This window comes from Leucoraja erinacea, chromosome 8 (assembly GCF_028641065.1).
Source record: "Leucoraja erinacea ecotype New England chromosome 8, Leri_hhj_1, whole genome shotgun sequence".
In the NCBI taxonomy this organism is placed as follows: domain Eukaryota; kingdom Metazoa; phylum Chordata; class Chondrichthyes; order Rajiformes; family Rajidae; genus Leucoraja; species Leucoraja erinaceus.
Window position 1 is genome coordinate 48,230,968 of NC_073384.1, and position 19,132 is coordinate 48,250,099.

General features: G+C 45.0%; 1 protein-coding gene across 1 annotated transcript in view; it reads left to right on the plus strand.

Moving 5' to 3' along the window:
• Positions 1 to 19,132, plus strand: part of thada (THADA armadillo repeat containing) — a 334,005-nt gene that overhangs the window by 235,221 nt on the left and 79,652 nt on the right. Inside the window, exon 30 of the mRNA XM_055639660.1 lies at positions 6,089 to 6,174. Within this exon, the coding sequence (XP_055495635.1) occupies positions 6,089 to 6,174 (86 nt within the window). The remainder of the gene's footprint in view (positions 1 to 6,088; positions 6,175 to 19,132) is intronic.

The following is a 19,132-nucleotide window of genomic DNA, read 5'->3' on the forward strand; positions in this document are numbered from 1 at the left end:
TAACTCAATGGGTCAGGCAGCATGTCTGCAGAACATGGATAGGTGACGTTTCAGGTCTGGACCCTTCTTCAGACTGATTGCAGTTGGGGGGTCGGTGGGGGGGAAGAGGGTTGGGGCAGGACAAACCCAGGTAAGTAATAGGTGGATATGAGTTGGCAGATGGTTGGACAAAGGCCAGAGGTGAAAGGACAAAAAGCTGCGAGATAAGATGAGGAGAGAAGAGGCTTGAAGCCAGGGGAAGGGATATAGGTAGAATGGTGATTGGGATTGTGGGAGAAATGGATGCACATCTAGGTGGGCACAGGGAAGAAGAGGTATAAAAAGTCCACGGAGTGGGAGGGAGCGGGGGGGTTGTTGGTTAGTTGGGACCCTTCTTCAGACTGGTGAAGTAAGGGGGAGAAAGCAGGCAAAGTGTGGCGATAGACACAAAAAGCTGGAGTAATTCACGGGACAGGCATCATCTCTTGAGAGAAGGAATGGGCGACGTTTTGGGTCGAGACCCCCCTTCTCGACCCAAAATGTCACCCATTCCTTCTCTCCAGAGATGTTGCCTATCCCGCTGAGTTACTCCAGCTTTTTGTGTCATTGTTCGGTTTAAACCAGCATCTACAGTTCCTTCCTACAGAAAGGGTCCCAACCCGAAATATCGCCCGCACACGTCCTCCACAGATGCTGCTTGGCCCGCTGAGTTGTTCCAGCACCCTTGCCTTCTATGCAAGATTCCAGCATGTGTAGTTCCTTCTATCTTCATCCCTCCAGCGGTTTGAGTTCTGCTCAAGGTTCCAGCATCTTCATTCTCTTGTATACCCCTGACCTTTCATACGAATGGTATGTTAGCTTTCATAGCAAAAGGATTTGAGTATAGGAGCAGGGAGGTTCTACTGCAGTTGTACAGGGTCTTGGTGAGACCACACCTGGAGTATTGCGTACAGTTTTGGTCTCCAAATCTGAGGAAGGACATTATTGCCATAGAGGGAGTGCAGAGACGGTTCACCAGACTGATTCCTGGGATGTCAGGACTGTCTTATGAAGAAACACTGGATAGACTTGGTTTATACTCTCTAGAATTTAGGAGATTGTGAGGGGATCTTATAGAAACTTACAAAATTCTTAAGGGGTTGGACAGGCTAGATGCAGGAAGATTGTTCCTGATGTTGGGGAAGTCCAGGACAAGGGGTCACAGCTTAAGGATAAGGGGGAAATCCTTTAAAACCGAGATGAGAAGAACTTTTTTCACACAGAGAGTGGTGAATCTCTGGAACTCTCTGCCACAGAGGGTAGTTGAGGCCAGTTCATTGGCTATATTTAAGAGGGAGTTAGATGTGGCCCTTGTGGCTAAGGGGATCAGGGGGTATGGAGAGAAGGCAGGTACGGGATACTGAGTTGGATGATCAGCCATGATCATATTGAATGGCGGTGCAGGCTCGAAGGGTCGAATGGCCTGCTCCTGCACCTAATTTCTATGTTTCTATGTTTCTCATGCAGTTCATCTGTCAGCCAGTGAACCCGCAACATGACCCCTGGTTCCTCTCCCGTCCTTTCATCCCCTCAATCACTCAGCTTGCAACAGTGTGCAGTGGCTTCTTGCCAACAATCCCTTTAAGGGAAGGAACCTTGCACGTAGCTGTTGGCTGAGTGCAGGTGTCTGAGCAAGGCTGATCTGAGCATGAGTGTAGCTTCCTTATTAGGAAAGATTGCCCTGTGAAAGCATTTTTGTGCTATTGTACTAGGATTGCAATTAAAAATAGTGGTCTGTTATTGCAGTAAGTAGCAGAGTGGGGAAGCACACAGTGATATTTTAACGCTCCTACAATGGAACAATTTTTTTTTAGGCCATAAATACCAAAAGGGAAGCTGATTTTTTTTGAAAATGGAAGTGTTATAGAGGCCACAGAATTTTCTGAGAGGCAGAAGAAAACTATACAAGGAGCTTGACGCAAAATGCTGGAGTATCTTGATGCTGCCTGTCCTACTGAGTTACTCCAGCATATTGTGTCTATCTTCGGTGTAAACCAGCATCTGTAGGTCCTTCCTACACAATACAAGAAGGTTCTTCCCTGATGGTAGCAATGAACATAGAACAGAGAGCAGTATAGCACAGGAACAGGTCTTTTGGCACACAACGCCCATGCCAACATTGGTGGCAAGACAAACTCATCTGCCTGCACATTATCCATATCCCCCATCCCTGCATATCCATGTACCTATCCAAAAGTCTCTGAAATGCCACTATTGTATCTGCCTCCACCACCACCCTTGGCAGCACGTTCCAGGCACCCACTATTCTCTGTGTAAAACATTTGCCGAGCACTTCTCCTTTGAACTTTGTCCTTCTCACCTGAAAGCTATGCCCTGTAGGATGAGATTTTTCCATCTTGAAACGGATGCTGCACAGTTCGTTGAGTAATGCCATTGAGAAATACAGATGCTACATAGAAAGCATCCATAGAAATCCCAAGACTGCGAGAAATTGCCGAGTTGTGGATGCAGCCCAGTCTATCAGTGTGTGGAGTAGGTATTTTAATGGTGTGGAGTGGATGGTGTGTAGTAAGTATTCAGGGCTCACCACAGCACAGAGTCTGCCTTGTTGAAGGTACATAATGACCTACTGCTCACCGTTGACTCCAGCGACTGTGCAATTCTGCTCCTTCTTGACCTCAGCGCAGCATTTGATACTGTCGACCACACCATCCTAATTGACCGTCTCTGGTACGGGGTTGGTATTGATGGCACTGCCCTGAGCTGGTTCATCTCTTACCTCAAAGGTAGGAGTTTCTCGACTAACATAGGCAACTCATTCTCCTCCCCAGCTAATCTCTGCTGTGGGGTTCCACAAGGTTCCATCCTTGGCCCCATTCTCTTCTCCCTGTATATGCTCCCCTTAGGCCAAGTCATTGAAAGGCTCGGCATTTCCTTCCATTGCTATGCAGACGATACCCAACTCTATCTCCCCCTGAAGCCAAAAAAACAATCAAATCTGTTTAACCTTACCCACTGCCTCGGGGATATAAAGTGTTGTATGGCCCAGAACTCCCTCCAACTAAATGAGAGTAAGTCTGAGGTCATCCTTCTCGGCCCCTCGGACTCAATGAAAATGATAGCAGGCAGCGTTGGAAGCCTTACCCCACTACTCAAACCTCACGTCAAAAACCTTGGCATGATATTTGACTCAGCACTGAAATTTGACAAACAAGTCAATGCCGTGGTAAAAGCTAGCTTCTTCCAGCTTCGGACGATAGCTAAAATAAAACAATTCCTCCAGTTTGATGACCTGGAAAAGATCATCCACACATTCATCTCCTCCCGCCTAGATTACTGCAACTCCCTTTACACTGGCATCAGCCAATCTTCCCTGTCCCGCCTGCAACTGGTCCAAAACGCCGCAGCGAGACTCCTGACGGGCACCCGAAAAAGGGACCACATCACCCCGATCCTGGCCTCTCTCTACTGGCTCCCTGTACGGTTCCGTATAAACTTCAAGATCCTCCTCCATGTCTACAAAGCCGTCAACCCCACTTGACCCCACCCACATAAAAAGTCTTCTCACCCACCACTCCACCTCCAGGCCCCTCAGATCGGCCGACTTGGGGCTGCTAAATATCCCACGGTCTAGGCATATGCTCAGAGGCGACCGCACCTTTGCAGCCCCTAGACTGTGGAACAGCATCCCCTTTCCCATCAGAACTGCCCCCTCCATCGACTCTTTTAAGTCGAGACTAAAGACTTATCTATACCTCCAAGCCTTTCCTGACGTCCTCTGAGTGAGGGCTACATGTATATATGTATGTAGTTTGTTGTGCAATTCTTATAACAAATGTAAAGCACTTTGGCCAACAAGAGTTGTTTTTTAAATGTGCTATATAAATAAATGTGACTTGACTTAATACAGAGGGTGACGGGTGCCTGGAAGAGCTGCAGAGGGATTGCGGAGACAGATATGATAGTGGCTTTTAAGAGACTTTTGGATAACCATGTACAGAGTGTGTGCAGGGAAGGGAGGGAAATGATTTATGTGCAGACAGATAAGAGTTGGTCCTGGCATCATGTTCGGCCTGTTCCTGCGCTCTACTGTTCTCATATGCTTGGGATGAATTCCCAATCTTCCTATCCACCTTGTTGCAGCAATCACACTTTTTTTTAGTTTAGTTTCGAATTACAGCGCAGAAACAGGCCCTTCGGCCCAACGAGTCCGCACCTACTAGCGATCCTCGCACATTAACACTATCCTACTACTAGGGACAATTCGCACATTCACCAAGCCAATTAACTTACATACCTGTACGTTTTTGGAGTGTGGGAGGAAACCGAAGATCTCGGCGAAAATTCATGTGGTCACGAAAAACGTACAAACTCCGGTTTGGGTTTGATCCCGACTACGAGTGCTGTCTGTGTGGAGTTTGTACGTTCTCCCCGTGACCTGCATGTGATTTCTCCGGGTGCTCCGGTTTTCTCCCACGTTTCAAAGACATACATGTTTGCAGGTTAATCGGCTTGGTATAAGTGTAAATTGACCCGAGTGTGCGTAGGATAGTGTTATGTGTGGGGATCGCTGGACGACACGGACTCGGTGGCAAGAAGGGCCTGTTTCCACAGTGTATCTCTAAACTAAACTAAACCAAATTAAGAAAAAGTAGTTTACAAATCTTGCTCTCTGCAAGATTTAAAGGAGTAAAACGCATTAGTGATTCCAACTAAGCTGTGCCTTATCCAATGGAAACTCGGTTCCAGATTAGATTGAAGAAACACCACATCAATCAATGTGAAAAATGAACCAGGTTTCCATCGGATAATGAATTATCCACATTGCAGGTGTGGATAACTGTTTCAGTTCAAGAGAGTTGGGCCACAGTCCTTGTTGGATTCCATTCTTGTACAAGTTCATTTGGTCTGGAAGGCGAGCATTCAGATTGTTTATGGGAATAATTGGTGCCATTGAGTACCTGTGTCAATTGACCACTCATGCTGTTGAGAATTACATGACCCACTGCTTTGCATTGAAAGACAGACCCACTGTTGTAGCTGATAGTCCTAGATCACAAATATGTTGACAACTGTGCTTTTAATGGTTGGCTCTTTTAATTGTGATGATTCAAATAAAGATCAGCACTATTACAGCAAATCTAAAATGTGGCTTATGGGTTCATCAAATGTTGCTCTCTCCAGAGATGCAGCCTGACCCGCTGAGTTATTCCAGCATTTTGTGTCCATCTTTGGAACTGCCTGCACTCCTTTCTCTTAGGACATTGTGGCTATTTCTGAGAGTTGAGATTTAGGGAGAATTTTAACGTTGATATTTAAAAACGTACTTGCCTCTTCTGCTTGCTTGTCACTATTAGTGAATATCCTGAATCTTTTCATTATTTTTGATCATTGTGTATCAACAGTTCCAGATCTGTGTGGCTCAGATAGCTGCTGGTGTCAAGAATTTGGCAAATGATACACATATTTTGTTAAAAAATGTGATAAAACCACAGAGCCTGACTAAATCATAACAGCCATGTGTTTTAAATGCATGCTGGACTGTTTCAACTGTAAATCTTTTGCTGATCATGGAACAAAAAGTATTGTTTCTTGTTTCCTTGTTGGTGCTGTTGCATTCAGTCAAGCACCAAAATCAGTTTATTTTCTGTAAAGCCAACTTACAGTTCAACTGTTCTGCAAATCTTGACAAGAAAACAAAACGCAGAGCGTATTTTCGGCATTGATTGGCCAGGATCATTGATCTGATTATGTCTGATGTAGACAGTGCGATACTCAATCCTGGAAATGGTAATAAAATAATCTCTTTTAAGTTGAGTTGCTGGACCGTTTAATCTTTTGATCTGATTTAATTACATTTTCATTTAGCAAACTTCAAAATGGAATCTAGTGTCCCACAGTTGCTTTTGTTCCCTGTAGTATTCCTCACCTCGTCCTGATTCCCACCCTCCAAACAAACATTTTCTTATGGCATTTACAAATTAAATTTGTTCTCTTGTTTGACAGTGGGTGGCTTTCACAGCCACCCTTTCCACTGAGAGAAAAGAGGATCAAAGTTTACATATAATTAATTTTCATAGCTGATTGTCATTGATATTTTGTTTTGCAGGCAGAATCCCTGTTTCCTTACCAGAGCAACTTTTCTTGATATCATCTTTATCCTTTGTCATCATCTCGATGTGTCAAGCACAGCAGGTAAGTCTTTGCAGTTTCAAATTTTCAACTGTTATGCACTAAACAATGTTTTTAGAAGTAACTCAGCAGTTCAGGCAGCATCTGTGGAGGAAATAGGCGACATTTTGGCTTCGGACCTTTGTTCAGAGAGCAGTAGTGGTTTCTCAATAGAACTACATATTTGTTTACAAATCAGTGTACTTTGCCAGTTGACCTTGCACCATTTATGTATCAAACTGTGCTTGTTGTGCCTGTACCTGTGGGATAGTTAAGAAACTATTAACACCTGACAAACATGACAAACCATATGTTGTGGGCCACACAGTGCATTGCTGTTCTGGTTTAGCAGAAAGAAGTACTGAGTGAGCTGACTTGAGCCATGATACTGACTGCATCTCATGTTGAACCATTTCAAGCTTAATAACACCGTGGTGCAGCGGTAGACTTGCTGCCTTACAACTCCAGAGCCCTGGGTTTGATCCTGACTATGGGGCTGTCTGTACATTTTCCCTGTGATTGCACGGATTTACTCCGGGTGCTCCGGTTTCCTCCCACAATCCAAAGACCCGCAAGTTTGTAGGTTAATTGATGTCTGTAAAAAATTGGTCCTAATGTGTTGGATGGAACCAGTGAATGGGTGATCGCTGCTCAGAGTGGACTCGGAGTGGCCAAAAGGCTTGTTTCCACATTGTATCTCTAAACTAAACTAAATTAAACTAAACTAATTGTGAAGAAGCATGGCACAAGTGTCCTGCCAGAGAGGGGGAGATTTTATTTAATGAGACAACAATTTAGTTTAGTTTATAATCACGTGTACTGAAGTACAGTAAAAAGCTTGTATGTTGTTTGTGGGTCTGTTGTTTCCCTTTCAAAAGAAAAATGCAACATAAATTTTACAAAACACCCAGGCAATACAAGATGGTGGCAGTTTTCCATGAAGCTGGAGTTACAGTAGACTTCTACTAACTATTACTTGTACAAAGCTCAAGTGATGAGAATATCCAAGGCATGTAGCAATTTTTGATTTTGGGTCCTAGTTAACGACCACTTTTGCCCACAATTTGGCTCATGCAAAACTACGCTGCCTTCAGCACAGCTCATTATTCCTCTACAAAGCTTACACTAACATGGCTGAAGCATACAAAGCCGTCCCCCTCCCCCACCTTGGACAGTCTGATCAGCTCTCATTGTTCCTGCTCCCAAAGTACTCCCCACTCATCAGACGGGTTAAACCCACTGTGAGGACAGTTAAAGTCTGGTCAGAGGAAGCGGACTCCAACTTCAGCAGTGTTTTGGAAACACTGACTGGAAGGCGTTTGCAGCCCAGGCCACCCTTGACTCCCACACGGACATTGATTCCTACACATCCTCTGTTCTGGACTTTATAAACTCCACCATCAACAGTGTCACCTCCCTCAAACGGGTAACCATATTCCCGAATCAGAAGCCATGGATGAACAGCGAGGTCAGGCTACTGCTGAAAGCACGGGACACCTCTTTCAGGTCAGGCGATGCCCGAGCCTACAGTTCATCCAGGGCTAACCTGAAGAGGGGCATCAAGAAGGCCAAGCACTGCCATAAGCTCAGGATTGAGGAGCACTTCAACAACAACTCCGACCCCCAACGCATGTGGCAAGGCATCCAGGCCATCACGGACTATAGACCCACCAACACCCCCCCCCAAAATACTCCACTGCGGCAAGCCTCAACGACTGCCGCCCAGTCACACTTACTCCCATCATCACCAAGTGCTTCGAGAGGCTGGTCCTGGCACACCTCAAAAGCTGCCCACCCCCCACATTGGATCCCTATCAGTTTGCCTACCGCAAGAACAGGAGTACGGAGGATGCCATCTCAACGGCACTTCACTCTGCCCTCTCCAACCTCGACAACAGAGACACTTACGTAAGAATGCTGTTCATCGATTACAGCTCAGCATTCAACACCATCATACCCTCTAAACTGATCACCAAACTCGGTGACCTGGGCATCGACCCCTCCCTCTGCAACTGGATACTGGACTTTCTAACCAACAGACCACAGTCTGTTAGGTTAGACAAGCACCCCTCTTCAACCTTCACCCAGGGCTGAGTGCTGAGCCCCCTCCTCTACTCCCTCTTCACCTACGACTGCACACCTGTACATGGTACTAACACCATCATCAAGTATGCAGATGATACAATGGTGATTGGCCTCATCAGCAACAACGATGAGTTGGCCTATAGGGAGGAGGTCCAGCTCCTAGCAGCATGGTGCGCTGACAACAACCTGGCCCTTAACTCCAAGAAGACCAAGGAGCTCATTGTAGACTTCAGGAAGTCTAGGGGCGGCACGCACACCCCCATCCACATCAACGGGACGGAGGTGGAACGTGTTTCCAGCTTCAGGTTCCTGGGGGTCAACATCTCCGATGACCTCTCTTGGACCCACAATACCTCAACTCTGGTCAAGAAGGCTCACCAGCGTCTCTTCTTCCTGAGGAGACTAAAGAAGGTCCATCTGTCTCCTCAGATCCTGGTGAACTTCTACCGCTGCACCATCGAGAGCATCCTTACCAACTGTATCACAGTATGCTCCTACCCGGTGCCTCAGGTCAGCGGATCAGCTGCTCCTTGAGGTACCAAGGTCTAAGCGGAAGCTCAGAGGGGATAGAGCCTTTTCTGTTGCTGCCCCGGCACTCTGGAACACCTTGCCGCTGCAGATCAGACAGGCCCCTTCACTGTCCATCTTTAAATCCTCGCTAAAAACTCACTTTTATTCACTGGCTTTCGACACTGGCTGAGACATTGTTCCTGTTTTAGTGCTTTTAATGTTTTTTAATTTTTTATTGTTTTTATAGTCCTGTCGTCTTAATGGTTTTAGTAGTTTGTAATAACTTTTTGTTGATTTCCCATGTACAGCACTTTGTGGTAACTGATGTTGTCTAAAAGCGCTTTATAAATAAAGTTATTATTATTATTATTATTATGGTATGGCTACTGCTCTGTCTCCGACCGGAAAGGACTGCAGAGGGTGGTGAAAATTGCCCAACGCATCACTAGTTCCTCACTCCCCTCCATTGAGTCTGTCCAAAGCAAGCGTTGTCTGCGAAGGGCGCTCAGCATCGCCAAGGACTGTTCTCACCCCAACCATGGACTGTTTACCCTCCTACCATCCGGGAGGTGCTAGAGGTTGCTCTCTATTGCTGGACCAGCAGGTCCAGGAACAGTTTCTTCCCTGTGGCTGTTACACTACTCAACACTGTACCTCGGTGATTGCCATCACCCTCCCCCCCCCCTCCCCCGGACACTCCTCCCACCAGGAAAAAAATACTATGACTGTATGCACGAACATAGATTTCTTTATTGCTCATATTCTATGTCGCTCTTCTAGGGAAATGCAAACTGCATTTTGTTGTCTCTGTGCTGTACACTGCACAATGACAATAAAGTTGAATCTGAACTGAATCCTCTTACTCCTCTGCCGTGGATTCCAATTGCCTGCATCTATCTTTAAAATTCTAATCATTACTTTAAGACCCCACATGATCTTTTCCCTACAAGCTAAAGTAGCTTTCATTGCTGCAAATTTTCTTCTCCAAAACTCTCCCACTCAAACATCTTGAATACTTCTCCCTTGTCATATCACTGGGGTTTTTGCCATTAATCTCCCAGATCCCAAGCTGCATAATTCCATCAATAAACCTTTCCTCCTAATATTTCCTCCATGATATTGAGATACATTTTCATATCATTGATGTACTGAGATTTCTGTTTGCTCCCAGTAAATTAGAGGGACTCTATAAATGAAATTTTTTGTGTAATTATTACGATCAAGAATTGGAGGGCAATGCACGTTTAAAAATCATCGTAGTATCAACAAAGTAGTACAGCAGTTGCTTTAATGTTGTGTTTGCCTTGATGCCATCTGTTTTACTTCAGATAGTTTATCAGTGACCAAATGGAGCCGGTCATATCAAGCCAATTTTTTTTTTTTTTTGCTTTGAAAGTTCCTTATTTTGCCCTTCCTTGTACCAAAGATTTTCACAATGTCCTTTTCTTTAAACTATTGCTCTGATGTTTTGTTTATAAAATTACTGACCTTGTCTCCTTGTAATAACATCAATCGGCTTTTGGTCTGATTCATCTCCAACAAATTCTCAGAATACTGTTTTTGGCTGCAGTGCCATCATTTCATTGAAGGATTAGAAATATTCAATTTTGCTTTAAGTTGCATTTTGATAATATCATACCTTTTTTTATCCTTGCTTTCTGCTTTTTTTTTTCCATATTCTCAGATCTGTCCAGTTATCCTTAACTGAGTTTAGTTTAGAGATCCAGCATGGAAACAGGCCCTTCGGCCCACCGAGTCCATGTCAACCATTGATCACCCATTCACATTGGTTCCATGTTATCCCACTTTCGCATCCATTTCCCTATACACTAGGGGCAATTTACAGTAGCCAACTAATCTACAAACCCACATGTCAATGGGCGGCATGGTAGCTTAGTGGTAGAGTTGCTGCCTTTTTGGGCCACAACAATGTCATGTAAATGAAAGTAGTAATGTTTAATATTTTGTTACATATCCTTTGCATGCAATGACGAAGTCTGAGATTCATGGACATCACCGCTAGCTGTCAGTCTTCTCTGCCAGGCCTGTATTGCAGCCATCTTTAGCTTATGCTTGATTTGGGGGCTAGTCCCCTTCAGTTTTCTCATCAGCATATAAAAGGCATGCTCAATTGGGTTCAGATCGGGTGATTGACTTAGCCACTCAAGAATTGACCTTTTTTTTAGCTTTGAAAAACTTCTTTGTTGCTTTAGCAGTATGTTTGGGATCATTGGCTTGCTGTAGAATGACCGCTGGCCAATGAGTTTTGAAGCATTTGTTTGAATTTGAATAGAATGTGTCTTTACACTTCAGAATTCATTATGCTACTATCATCAGCAGTTGTTTCATCTATGACAGTAAGTGAGCCAGTACCTTCAGCAGCCGTACATGCCCAGGCCATAACACCCCCACCACCGTGTTTCACAGATGAGGTGGTATGCTTTGGATCTTGGGCAGTTCCTTATCTCCTCCATACTTTGCTCTTGCCATCACTCTGATATAAATTAATCTTTGTCTCATCTGTCCACAAGACCTTTTTCCAGAACTGTGGTTGCTCTTTTAAGTACTTCTTGGCAAACTGTAACATGGTCATCCTATTTTTGCAGATAACCAATAGTTTACATCTTGCAGTGTAGCCTCTGTATTCCTATTCATGAAGTCTTCTGCGGACAGTGGTCATTGACACATCCACGCCGGACTCCTGAAGAGTGTTTCTGCTCTGTAGGACAGGTGTTTAGGGATTTTTCTTTATTATAGAGAGAATTCTTCTGTCATCAGCTGTGGAGGTCTTCCTTGGCCTGCCAGTCCCTTTGCGATTAGTAAGCTCACCGCTGCTCTCTTCTTAATGATATTCCAAACAGTTGAATTTGGTAAGCCTAAGGTTTGGCTAATGTCTCTAACAGTTTTATTCTTGTTTCTCAGTCTCATAATGGCTTCTTTGAATTTCATTGGCATAACTTTGATTCTCATGTTGATAAACAGCAATATGTTTCCTAAGGTGATGGGAAGACTGGAGGAAAAACTAGGTGCTGAGAGCTCTCTTATACCTGCATTAAGGAGACATTTAAACACACCTGAGCAATTACAAACGCCTGGGAAGCCATGTGTCCCAAAAATTATGGTGCCTGAAATGGGGGGACTATGTATAAACACAGCTGTAATTTCTACATGGTGAAACCTAAATGTATAACATTGACCTCTAATAAAATCTGACAATGTGCACTTTAACCACATGTGATTTTGTTCTATTACAAATCTCAAATTATGGAGTACAGAGGCAAATAAATAAATGATGGGTCATTGTCCCAAACATTATGTAGGGCACTGTACGTCAAGGGAGATTTACAGTGGGCAATTAACCTACAAGCCCACATGTCCCTGGGATGTGGGAAGAAACTGAAGCAACTGGGAAAAAAAACCCAGGCCGTCAGAGGGAGAACATGCAAACTCCACAAAGACAGCAATCTAGGGCAGGACTGGCAGCATGCCACTGGTGCCAAGAGACACCAGCTATACAGCTCATTACCATGTAAATGGAGGTGGATGTTCACAGGCTACCCGCAAGGATGGTAAATATAGTAAGCTGGAAAGAGTGAGATGAAGATGTACAAGGATGGTGCCTGAAATGGGGGGACTATGTATAAACACTGCTGTAATTTCTACATGGTGAAACCAAAATGTATAAAAATGGCCTCTAATAAAATCTAACAATGTGCACTTTAACCACATGTGATTTTTCTATTACAAATCTCAAATTGTGGAGTACAGAGGCAAATAAATAATTGATGGGTCTTTGTCCCAAACATTATGGAGGGCACTATATCTGTTCAGCATTGTGAAGTACAGAACGAAAAGCGTAAATAAAATGACAGCAAAAATGATTGATCTATATGCGTAATTCAGGACATGAATCGCACGCATGCACACACACAGATAAGATGTTCTAGTGGGACCCATTGGGTCCCTGTCCAAGTGGGACTCATTGGGTCCCTGTCACACGGGAGGCCTGGTCCCCCAATGCAACCCGTTCCACAACGCAATATTCCACCACTCACCCGTTCCCCTAATGTAACCCGTTACTCCAACGCAATATTCCACCACTGCGCACCCAATTGCGCAGGGGCTGCTCGTTTCCCCTTATTCACCCTCTCTCATTTTTAAACTTTTTAAAAATGCAATTGCACTTGCTTGGGCTGGCAGGACTCGTAGTGAGCAGGACTGGGATAGCAACATCGTAGTGAGCAGGACTACAATCCCATTGTGACGTCATAGCTGTAAGTGCCAGTGCAGAGGAAATAATTTTTTTCTCAAATTGGGGTTTAGTAAATTAAAAAATGTGAATGATTTTTAAAAGATAACATCAGTCTGAATGAAACTTGATACACCACACCACAGGGCAATTGTGAGTAAGGTGGAGCAAAAATTGGCGCACTATCGTATACCGTTTTGGTGTAGTTCAGGTCAAGAGAGGAGTTTGTGAGTGAGGTGGGAGAGGCCACGGTGCAGGAAGGGGCGTCGCCATCCCGGCCGTTGCTTTGAATGACAGGAGAGTAGACCAATCTGCATGGGCGCTGACTGACAGGAGAAGAGACCAATCGGCGCAGGCAAGGTTTTTAAGATTTTTAAACCTTAATGACTTTTAAAATATACCATAGATCGGAACGACACTTGTTGCACTTGCAGCACAGGAGAATGGTAAGTATGGTGGCGATAAATCCTAGCGCTATCGTGTACTGTTTTTGTGCAAATAGAAAAACCACGCAAACAGGAAGAGCACAAGATCAGTTTGATAGATAGTTTAGATAGATAGATAGATAGATAGATAGATAGATAGATAGATAGATAGATAGATAGATAGATAGATAGATAGATAGATAGATAGATAGATAGCAGGGGAAGGATTATGATAATGATACAGTTGTAATTTTTTTCCAGTCGTCTGGAAATGATTCAGATTCAAGTTTAATTGTCATTGTCAGTGTACAGTACAGAGACAACGAAATGCATTTAGCATCTCCCTTGAAGAGCGACATAGCAAACGATTTGAATTTTAAAAAAAAATAAGTGTCCGTGGGGGGGGGGGTGATTGGCAGTCACCGAGGTACGTTGTTTAGTAGAGTGACAGCCGCCGGAAAGAAGCTGTTCCTCGACCTGCTGGTTCGGCAACGGAGAGTCCTGTAGCGCCTCCCGGATGGTAGGAGGGTAAACAGTCCATGGTTGGGGTGAGAGCAGTCCTTGGCGATGCTGAGCGCCCTCCGCAGACAGCGCTTGCTTTGGACAGACTCAATGGAGGGGAGCGTGGAACCGGTGATGCGTTGGGCAATTTTCACCACCCTCTGCAATGCCTTCCGGTCGGAGACAGAGCAGTTGCCATACCATACTGTGATGCAGTTGGTAAGGATGCTCTCGATGGTGCAGCGGTAGACGTTCACCAGGATCTGAGGAGACAGATGGACCTTCTTCAGTCTCGTCAGGAAGAAGAGACGCTGATGAGCCTTCTTGATCAGAGTAGAGGTATTGTGGGTCCAAGAGAGGTCATCGGAGATGTTGACTCCCAGGAACCTGAAGCTAGAAACACGTTCCACCTCCGTCCCGTTAATGTGGATGGGGGTGTGCGTGCCGCCTCTGGACTTCCTGAAGTCTACAATGAGCTCCTTGGTCTTCTTGGAGTTAAGGGCCAGGTTGTTGTCAGCGCACCATGCTGCTAAGTGCTGGACCTCCTCCCTGTAGGCCAGCTCATCGTTGTTGCTGATGAGGCCAATCACCGTTGTATCATCTGCATACTTGATGATGGTGTTTAGTACCATGTACAGGTGTGCAGTCATAGGTGAAGAGGGAGTAGAGGAGGGGGCTCAGCACACAGCCCTGAGGAACGCCGGTGTTCAGGGTGAGGGTTGAAGAGGTGTGCTTGTCTAACCTCACAGACTGGGGTCTGTTGGTTAGAAAGTCCAGTATCCAGTTGCAGAGGGAGGGGTCGATGCCCAGGTTACCGAGTTTGGTGATCAGTTTTGATGGAATAATGGTGTTGAATGCTGAGCTGTAATCGATGAACAGCATTCTTACATAAGTGTCTCTGTTGTCAAGGTGGGAGAGGGCGGAGTGAAGTGCCGTTGAGATGGCATCCTCCGTACTCCTGTTCTTGCGGTAGGCAAACTGATAGGGATCCAGTGTGGGGGGTAGGCAGCTTTTGAGGTGTGCCAGGACCAGCCTCTCGAAGCACTTTGGTGATGATGGGGGTAAGTGCAACTGGGCGGAAGTCGTTGAGGCTTGCCGCAGTGGAGTGTTTTGGCACTGGCACGATGGAGGTGGCTTTAAGGCAAGTGGGGACAACTGCTTGGGCAAGTGACAGGTTGAAGATGTCAGTCCAGACGTCTGTCAGCTGCGCAGCACAGGCACTGAGCACGCGCCCGGGGATGCCGTCAGGGCCAGCAGCCTTACGTGCATTAGTCCTACTCAGTGCCACGTACACGTCGTAGGGGGTGAGTGTGAGGGGTTGGTGATCGGCAGGTAGCACAGCCTTGATGGCTGTCTCTAGATTGTCCCTGTCGAAGCGGCCATAGAAGTGATTAAGCTCCTCAAGGAAGGAGGCGTCGCTGGATGTGGGGGTGATGTTGGAGGGTCTGTAGTCCGTGATGGCCTGGATGCCTTGCCACATGCGTCGGGGGTCGGTTGCAATCATTTCAAACTGCTGTACTTATTTATTATGGTTAAATTGCATGGTATTAGAACTGGTATTTTTTCAATTGGAATCACTGTAACTAGGTAATATGCCTGTCATAAAATCACAAGGAATTCTTTAGCACTTTTTTTCTTTGGTTTAATTAATATTTGTTTTGCCCTTAAGGCTGGTTTTGCCATTCTAGATCATTTACAGTAGGCGTTTAAGCTTCAAGAGAGTTTATGCTCTACTGATGAAATCAGCGAGATAAAGCAAGTCCATGAACCAGGTACCATGAGTTCATTTAATCACTAAAGAAATGCGTGGTGAACATTTAAAGAATTGATGCAGAAAGTCTCAAGTTTTATTTGAACCAAGAAAAACATAATTACTAAAACTGGTAACAGTATTAAAACCAAGTTCAATCAGTCTGAGGATTAAGAAAAATGTATTGTGCAATTAAGACTGACTCAGGAAAATCCTTTTTTTTAGAAATCTTTCACTCTAAGTCCTTCTTCCTGTACATGAGCTCTTTAGCTTAAGCAGTGGATTTGCTTATCTGCGGTTGCCTATTCTAAAAGCAGTCAGTGAGGATCAAGTTGAACGACTCAATTTAAAATTGAGCAGTTGCCAGGTTTTGATGACAAAGGCAAGTGTAGCTCTTCCTTCACCGAGTGTTTTATATAGAGCAGTGTGAATACATACCGTATGCTTGCAACTGAATGGGTGGAAAGCCATCAAGAGACCTCATGCATTGCTTGTTTGGCTAACGGAGAGGAATTTTGTTAATGCAGCTGTTCTATTGGATACAAACTGTACTAATGGACCCAGGTCACTGAAACATTTTACCCTAATTGCCCGCATTTTTAATTTATTTTTATAACAATGAGGTGTAGGAAAACTTAAATATTTAGTTTTAATCTTTAAAATCACGTCGATGCAGTTATAATTCCTTCTCTCGTGCAGGCAGTGGTTGCCGTGTAAAGCCTGATAGATTGTGGGTATGTCTCCAAAACATGTGAGGGAGGCGACCTGCAGTCTATTATTCATTACTTATATTCATTTATTTGACAATCTATCTTTATCACTGTCCCCTCTGTTTGCTTTTCCTGTTGCACTAATCCACTAAAATTAACCATCCCTCCCAGCCTAGGCTTTTTAAAAAAAAATCACAGGGGTCAAAGGTTTATTTTTCTTCCTGTGATTGTGACAGTTGAAATATTAGTTTTTATATAAACAGACGTGTGACAATTTCTCATCTTTGACTTGGGGCCCAGGCTGCAATAAGTGGAATTCCAACGCCCTGGGATTGAAGTAGTTGACAAAACTCCCCGGATCTACAAAACAGAGGGTGGCACAGTGGTAGAGCTGCCTTCGATCTTGACCCTGGGCTTTTAACTCCTCTGTTTGAAGTTTGCACATTCTCCCTGTGTTCAGGTAGGTTTCCTCTGGGTTATAGAGTCACACAGAATGGAAACAGGCCCTTCGGCCCAATTTGCCATGCTGACCAACATGTCCCACCTGCCTGCGTTTGGCCCATATACTTCTAAACCTATTCTATCTGTGTGCCTGTCCAAATGTATTTTTAAACGTAGCAATAGTACCTGCCTCAACTACCTCCACCCTATGTATAAAAAAAGTTGCCAATCAGGTTCCTATCAAATCTTTCCCCTCTCACCTTAAACCTATATCCTCTCCAGTTTTCTCCCACATCACATACACGTGCAGGTTTTGTAGGCTAAATGTACTCTGTAAAATTGCCCCTAGTGTGTAGGGAGTGGATGTGAGAGTGGGATAACGCAGAACTAGTGTGATTCGATGATCAGTGCTGTACCTCTAAACTAAATGGAGTACACAATGGCAGCCATGATGGCAGTAGGGTTGTTATAGTTTGGGTCCACATGAAATAGCCTGGGAAGTAAAAAATTAAACTGGCTTTTCAGCTCCCGCTTTCTAGCCAGCGAGAAATATGCTTGTATGTTTTAGTTTGGGGATGAGGAGATGGTGGCTTAACTTGCAGTCTACTCCTAATAGACCTAACTTGGATATTGATCACAGCAAAAGCACAATGATAGAAAAACATTGGCAGATTTTAAAGGAAAGGACACACTGTGCTGGAGTAACTCAGCAAGTCAGGCAGCATCTCTGGAGTACACGGGTGACACCGTCAACTATGGCTGCCTCGCCAACGGTTTACCTGTCTTTTCATCTTTTTTGTTATTTTTAATGTATTTTTTAAAGTTTTTTGTTAATTTTCTCTGGTTTGTTTTACATGGGGGAGGGGGAGGGTGTTGGGGAAACTTTTCTCTCAATCTCTTACCTTGCTGGAGATGCGATTGTTTTTCGGATCGTATCTCTGGTCGCTCTGTGGCCTAACATCATGGAGCTGGTGGCCTTGCTCGAGACTGACTTTGATCCCCACCGCGGGGCCGTGGACTTACCATCAGAGCCTGCGATCCCTTGCCTGGGATCGACGCTCCAACCGCAACCTGCGGATTTCACCATCAAGGAGCTCGGGTAGAGACTGATGTCGGGAAGCTCCAAAGTCGCAGATGGTTCGACTAGCCCCGACCCGGAGTCCGATCATCCAGCGCGGGGGAGGTGGGATCCTCCCGATACAGGAGCTTGATTGCCCCGATGCGGAGGGCCTGACCGCTGACTACGGGAGCCAAGATCGTCCCGTCAACGGAAGGCTCGAGGCCCCCGAGAACAAAGAAGAGAAGAGATTGAACTTTTTTTTCGCCTTTCATCACAGTGAGTCACTGTGGTGGATGTTTATGTTAAAATGTATTTTGTGTAAATTAAATTGGTAAATTAAATTCCTCGTATATTGCAAAACATACTTGGCTAATAAAGTATGATTATGATTAGAGGTGACGTTTTGGGTTGGGACCCTTCTCCAGAACGATTGTGTGGGTGGGGTGAGGGAGAGAAAGCTAGGAGAGGCAGGACAAAGCCTGGCAGGTGGACACAGGCAAGGGGGGTTTCTGATAGACAGATGGTTGGACCAAAGGCCACGGAGATGCGAATTGTGAAGCCGGAGGAAGGAATGTAGAGGAGATGGGAGGAGGAGGGGAGAAATGAGTGTAAGTCCAGGTCCTAACAGTAGGGAGGGGTGAAAGTGGGGTGTATGGGGGAGAAAGGGGATGCGGAAAGGAGGGGGTTGTTAGAGGTTATCTAAAAGTGGAGAATTTGATATTCATACCATTGGGTTGTAAGGGATTTTAAAGCATCTGTAAATCCAACCAAACATTCAGCTGCTGAATGATTATTTTACTCTCCTGCCTGTCTATCCTATGCACCTAATATATCTGTCTATCTTCAGCATGAATACTGTCCGTGACTCAGCCTCCAGTGCTTTCTCAAGCGGAGAATTCCACAGATTCACTGCCCACTCGGAGAGGTTTCTCATTAACTCCCTATTAAATGTGCAACTCCTTCCTCTGAAATTTTGTTTCTGGCCCCATATTCCCCACGAGGATAACATCCTCTGGTTCTTGCCCTGAAGGGCACTGTTGTTTAGGTTTGTAAGGTCGGCACAGTGGCGTGGCTGGTGGAGCTGCTGCCTCACAGCGCCAGAGACTCGTTCAATCCTAACTTTTGTCGCTGTCTGTGTGGAGTTTGCACATTTCCCCCCTGTGCCCGGATCAGTTTCCTCCGGCCGCCTCCCACACCCCACAGACTGTCCGGGTTTTTTAAGGATAATTGGCCTCTGTAAAATTGCCCTGA